This window comes from Poecilia mexicana, unplaced genomic scaffold, assembly GCF_051168715.1.
Source record: "Poecilia mexicana isolate PSO_F unplaced genomic scaffold, ASM5116871v1 scaffold_14, whole genome shotgun sequence".
NCBI lineage: Eukaryota > Metazoa > Chordata > Actinopteri > Cyprinodontiformes > Poeciliidae > Poecilia > Poecilia mexicana.
The window spans coordinates 17,189,712-17,196,366 of record NW_028263383.1 but is presented as its reverse complement, the minus strand read 5'-3'; the positions used below and the strand labels follow the sequence as shown (position 1 = coordinate 17,196,366).

General features: G+C 45.9%; 1 protein-coding gene across 1 annotated transcript in view; it reads right to left on the bottom strand.

The window, feature by feature from the left end:
• The window catches only part of LOC106919493 (vacuole membrane protein 1-like), a 72,333-nt gene continuing 65,678 nt past the window's right edge, over nucleotides 1–6,655 (bottom strand). Inside the window, exons 10-11 of the mRNA XM_014989885.2 lie at nucleotides 3,829–3,931; nucleotides 1–2,629 (exon numbers count right to left, since the gene is read on the bottom strand). Coding sequence (XP_014845371.2) covers nucleotides 2,486–2,629; nucleotides 3,829–3,931 — 247 coding nt within the window. The 3' untranslated portion in view covers nucleotides 1–2,485. The remainder of the gene's footprint in view (nucleotides 2,630–3,828; nucleotides 3,932–6,655) is intronic.

Here is a 6,655-nt window from a genome sequence, read left to right as displayed (position 1 = left end):
TTCTTTTCTTTTTTTTTTTTATTTCAGCTTTATTAAAGATAAAAACGACAGCAAAACACAATACACACAAGTTTAAATTATTATTATTATTATTTTTACAGACATTCATCATAAACAGGAACTCACCCTGGAACATATGAACTGAGTTTCTATACAAACACATTCAGGTTAGTTGTGCCAAAAGGGGCTCCCTCTTGGAACAGGACATCCTGAAACAGGCCAAGCAAAACATTCCTTATGACAGCAAGGCATTCCAGCCTAACTCAGTGATTTTACTTTTACAACCTAAAGAAAGTTCAATTTGTTTGCTCAAAAATGGGGGGTCAGACTAATTTCAGATTTGTATATTTACTTACTTGTGGGTAAAAAAAATAAAATAAAATAAAATAAATCAACAGGGTTGTTCCAATAAAGTGCTACCTCGTACAAAAATGAGTATTGAGCAACAGAAGAAAGTTTTCATTGCAACAGAAGAGGGAAGTGTTAAAAAAAAAGGGGAAGGAGGAGGCCGGTTGAGCACTGCGTGTACTATACCTAAGGCCGGGTGTCACAATGTGATGTTTTGCAATGAGGTGTGTACTGTCTGGATTCTCTGGAAATTTTAAAAAAAGACAGAGTCAGCTCACACACACACGCAAACACACACACAAGCATCTGCATTCTCAAACACAGTTCCTCACACAAAGCCACATAAAAACCCTCACGGACGTCAGCGTGGAGGAAATAAACAATAGAGTCACATCTCCGACGTTTCGCAAGCGGTTGGGAGAAAGGGGAAGTGACATCGCGGGGCACACACCTCTGAATGGGAACTGATGCTAACTGAAACAATGATAATACCAACGAGGACGAGGAGGGAGGAGGAGGAGGAGGAGGACACAACAGGATGCTGGTCAGATGAAAGAGCCCGAAATGTCAGACAGCCTACAGACTGTTGTCGCCTTGCAATCTTAACAGCCAACACCAGTCTGATAAGCTATCTGACAGGCCGAGAGAGTGACGGACATGCCTGAAGACGTATGCATGGACACACACACAGAACAATGAATTTTAAAAAGAGAGAGAGAGAGAATCCTAATCCGACTTACCGTGTTGCAAGAAAAGAGGAAAAAAAAAGAAAAAGAAAAAGGAGGACATGTGAATGTTCTCGACTAGAGCCGCTGCGGAGCACAGGGTTCAGTTCACCCAACAGTACCCCTCTGTTTTGAATCTACTCGAGTGATTCGTCTCCTGGCTCCGTGACTGAGGGGAGTGCAACGAGTTCATTCGAGGGTTCAGCTGAGGTAACGGCACAGACGCTTTTCACTGTGAGCTGGAGGGCTTTTTTTCTCTCTCTCTCTTCTCCTCCCTCCCTCCTTCCCGCTGCTTGTGCCTGCGCTAGCGTCCCCGCTGCTCTCAGTCCAGCGTAGCACGGAGAGAGAAAACGGCACATTTCATTGGCGATTAAAATAATGAAAAAAAGAAAAAAAAAAGAAACAGGAAAAAGGCAGTGGGGTAATTGTCGAGCCAGCTGACGTTATCCGACAAAGAAAGAAAAGCCCGGTGTCCTCCTTTTCGAACAAAAAAGCTCCAAAGGACAAGAGGAGACAAAAAAGAGAGAAGATTTCTCTTAACGGCTCTGAGCTAGCATGTCAGGTACTAGCCTGCATGCGCTCACGAGCGGTTTTAATCCACAAAAAGACGAGGCGGCTCGCGCTAACACGAACCGCTATCTGCGTGTGACGCACAGACACGCGCGCTCAGTTGTAGATCTGATTGAATATATATATACACACACGGCTGCATCTGGTAAAGCAGCCCCCCAGGCTGACTCATGCGCTCTCTTCCTGGAAGCAGAACAATGAGGGCAGACAAAGGGACCAGCAGGGGGTGATTCAAGACTGATTTATCATTACTTATCTAGAAGTACTACAGCCCACACAAAAGAAGAAATCACCTATCTCACCATGTGTAGCCTAAAATATTCACTGACATCCCCACAGCTGCGAGAAGTGGAAATGATGCAGTTCTAAAGAAAACCTCGTTCACTACGTTTCTGATCTAATCAGCCAGAGCAGAGCAACTTACAAAGCTGAAAGAGTATTCTAACAACTAGACAGCAAACACAGTATTTAAAACAAATCTACTGTCGGGATAAACTTGGGAAGACTTAGGAATAGTTAAAAGCATGGATGCCTACATAGAGTCACGCAAATCCCAAGCAAGCACCTACCTTTGAGGGGAAAAGACACACAAATCACAAAATAGCTACCAAATTGCAAAGCCTTCATAAACTAGCGAATGGAAGTCCAAGTTTAAGATAAACATGTTGTTACAGATGCAAGAGAGAAACCAGATGGGTCGGACTTTTTTTTTTTTTTGATTGTTGCCTGGGATAATGACCAGGTATCAGCCAAAAGGGAGAGTAGATATGAAGGAAGGAGGGTTTGGAGGTTGGTGGTCCGACCGACGCAATCTTTCCCCCCCGTTTGCCCCCGACTGGTCCTCACTCCGTCTTGCTGTCCGAGGACTTGTCGTGCCGCTTGCGCTTGGCGTAGCTCTGCGCCATGGAGTTGACAATGGAGCAGACAAAGAAGCATACCATGATGACCACAACCTTCTCGAAGAGCCACGAGAGCCAGTTCTCCTCCTGCCAGGAGCCACAGAGAAAGAGAGAGAGAGGAGAAGAGCTCGGTCAGTAAAAAGGAGGGCCACCCCCTTCTTCCTCCCACCAACACCACCACACGCAGCAGCAGCAGCAGCAGCAGCAGCAGCACCCCCCCTCCACTCTGCTCTTCCCCTCCGCTCCTGATGCTGTAGGCTAGGTGGGGATCCAGCTCCATGTGCAGGACAGATAGAGATCAGGGGTAATAAAACACGCGGCAGCCCCCGCCGTCCTCCCTCCTGTAACGCCCCCGGTGACCCCAGCCTGCAGCCTGCCTCCACCGAGTTAAATTGCCTCGCTCCTCTCCCCCGTAACTGCTGGAGGCTCGGGTTACAAGAAAAAAGGAACATTGTTCTAGAAAATGCCTTAATCTGTCCTTGTCCAACTCAAAGTCTACCCTCTTTATTCCTTCTCCTTCCTCGTACGTACTTTAAAAAAAAAAAAAAAGACGAAAAAAATCGTTCTCAATGAATCACTAAGTATACAAGCGGGAGGGGGAGGGGGAGAGGGACCAAAAAGAGGGAAAACGGCTTTAAAAAAAGAAATAGGCTCCAGCTACAACTGGCTCTTTTTGTTCTAGTCAAGGTGGAGGGGGGGGGGAGAGTTTGATGGATTGTCACAAGGGTGAGGGTGTTGTGTGGGGCGGGGGGCGGCTTGGTCTACAGTTAGTGCTGGGTTCAGGCGGGGCACCGAGTGCAAGTGTGTGTGTGACACATAGGGGAGTGACTACACTCGCACACACTCTTCCCTATTGGTAAGACGGAGCATGAGTCAGCACGCCCCGTGCTACAGTAGTACAGTTCGGGTGAAGCGGGACCCCACGCTACCCCCCCACCGCCACCGCCACCCCTCTCCTCCTTCCGTCTCCCCCCCACCCGCCCGCCCGAGGCGGCGCAATATCCACTCTGTCATTCTGGGACCCGAACACGCCTCTGTAATTTACTGGATCGCTAACGGAAAGCAACAAAATCTGAAGAAGTTACCACCCTGGGTCTGTTTTCTATTTATTATTTTAAATTATGACACATCTAACAACTAACAAAATAAAACAAGTGTTCAAGGCTGAAAATAGGGCAGTTATGTAAATACAGAAAGCAAAGAGGTCGAGCTTTCTTTTCTCCGAACGCACGTGTGGATGAGTAGAAAGTGAGATTAGCGTTGGGGCCCGAGGCCCCTATACTTACAGCTGGGGTCCCCTCTCCGGTGACATGGTGCAGCTTGGCCTTCTGGGCCTCCAAGTACTCCCTGAAGGGCTTCTGCAGTGCCGCACCCAGCAGAGGAACAGCGCTGTTTCCACCGACAAGAGGAGGATGAGCGGGTTGGGTGGAGGTAGAGGAGAAACAGAAAGAGAGGGAAGAGGTGGAGGGGTGGGGGGCAAAGAGACAGAGAAGGGGAGGATGGTGGTGGTGGGGTGATGGAGGGGAGGCGGCGGGTGGGAGGGGGGGGCACAAATCACGTCACATCATTGTTACTCACCAGCCCAAGGGCAGCAACAAAGGGAGGCATGCCGTCCTGTCTCCGGTACTGTACAGAGCCGGCCCCGCTTCCTCTCTCCGAGGAGAGAGAAAGACGGGGGAGAGAGCAGCGAGTGCAACCCCCGTCACCGCTCATCATCCCCACACACACACACACACACCATAAACTCACAGATTTACAAAAAAAAAAAAACAGGCAATAACACTCAAAAACAAACCAGAAACCTGACAAAAAAAGGGGGTAAAAATAAAAGTTGGCCTCATGGTCCTCATGCGGCAGCTGCGGCACCAGTAGTCAGTCACATTTTCCTGCTCAGCTCGCCTCTACACACACACACACACGCACACACACACACACACACTCTCAGCTTCCTCTCCCGCTCTACGCTCTCTCTCACTCGCTCACATCGGTGAACTCGTTCACCTCCCCTGCAGTGCCTCCTCTGCCGCTGCAGCGAGGAGAAATGAATGACTTCTCAGAACTCTCACATTTATCATAGGCGGTTCCTGTAAGAACTGGTTTCAGCCAATTAATGAGGAAGTGAGTCGTACCCGAGCCGCGACGCCACTGGCTGAGACCCGCGGGGTCCGGCCCACTGGGGGAGGGCTGCTGCTGTAAGACAGCCCATATTAGGAAACCCTTTACAAAATGCAGTCATCGACTACAAGCATTCTACTTCGGCCCCCTCCCTCAACCCCACCACCCCTTTCCTTACCCTCTTACACACGCTTAAGGAAAAAAAAAAAAAAAATGATGTGAGAGACTGCAGAGAATGGCCTAGAATAGCGAATCAGTGGCCCATCCCTGAGTTGGAGTTAGTGATTAATCTCTAAACAAATACACACAAAGACCTCCACTAATTTTCTTTTTATGGATGCAACACTTCTCCCCCCCAGGGTTTCAGATCAACGCATTCCTCCTTTTCCACGTATGCATCTTTTTTTTTTTTTTTTATTCGCATGGGGCAGCCACCATCAAAGCTCCGAGGCACATCAAAGATTTTAGGGCAGCTCTTTGCGTGGGCAGCCGTGTCACATACGGTTGGGTTTATGGCTGATAACTTTCTCTCGAGGAGGCAAGTCATTTCCGTTCCTCCCCATCCCACACACAGACACACTCATACGTGTACACACCTCTATCTTACGGTGAGAAAAGAAACACTTTGTGTTAAATGATTGTGTTTACGACGAGGAGTTCCCTTAATGATTAACTTTATTACAGGTAGTTCACATCCGACTTGTAGAGAGGAACATGAAACAGAGCTCTTTGGATTGGACTCTGGTGTATTTTATGTTAAGAACCTCATGGCACAAAAAAGAAAAAGAAAAAAAAAGTTTGTTTTTTTTGGAGGGAAAAACTAGCCTTCAAATTCCCCATCCCCCCAATTTGAGCAGATTCCCAACTAACTTAAAATAAAGAATTTGGATCTGAAGAAAACCCCAATATCAGTGTGACTAGATGGAAAGTTTTAGAAAGCTCTGAAGATATACATTCACTCGGCGTGTTAAAGCACAGAGGTAAGAACCAAGAGAGAAGAAGAGTTTTCAGAAATGGCGGGCGAATCATCTCCTACACGATGAGCAACACTGAGTCATGAGCCGAGCAAATCCACCAACAAAGAAGCTCAAAGCTTACAGTCTGCTGCAGAAAACACAACCACACAGTCCACGGGTCTCTGCTTTATATGTCTGGTCATTTTTCTATTTTTGGGAATATACACTTCTTTTTTCCTGACAGGGTTCGTGGACAAAGCTGGATTCAGGAATTCCTCTTGTAGGTGTGTTGAGAATTTATCTGTGAGTACATGTGCTGAACATCTTTCTGTGACAAAGGAGATCTTAATGGTCCAAGACGAAGTTATTTTTCTGTTAGATGCGATTAAAACACTGTTTCTTTTTGCAACCTGGAAATGGATAAAAAAAAACATTGAGAAAGTACAGAGCAAAAACTGTAAACTCAGTTATTTTTTCATGTTCAGTAAATTGTTGGAAAATGTAACAATAATTATTTTCAGGAGATTTTTTTTTTTGAAGCGGAAGAGTAGAGTCATGTTTATTTAAAAATGTAAAACAGCAACAAATTGTCCTACATGTCAAGCAAAAACCAAATCAGTACAACTTATCAACTGATTTGAATAGAGGAAACTCTGCTTAGGTAAAAAGAGGAATAAGGAAATTCATGCTGAAAATTTCTGAAAAACTATAAATCCTCCTTTTAGAATTGAAACTGTGTTTCAATTCTGTGACAAGTAAAATGTGATGCTTTCAGTATTCTTTTAATTTAGTACTTACTGTAAATGTCATGAAATTCAAAGTTGTGAAAATAAAGATCACACTCATAACGTTAAGTGTATATAATAAGGTGGGACAAAATTGTTCTGCATGTGCCACAAAGGTGTGCCCCACTTCTGGGTCCGTCACTGACAAACTAAGTCGACTATTTTGTGATTTTGTCAAATATGTTAATAACAACACAAATAAATGACGCATGTTGGTGTTTGGTGCACATGATAATCCGTTGAGTGCTTGTGACAAT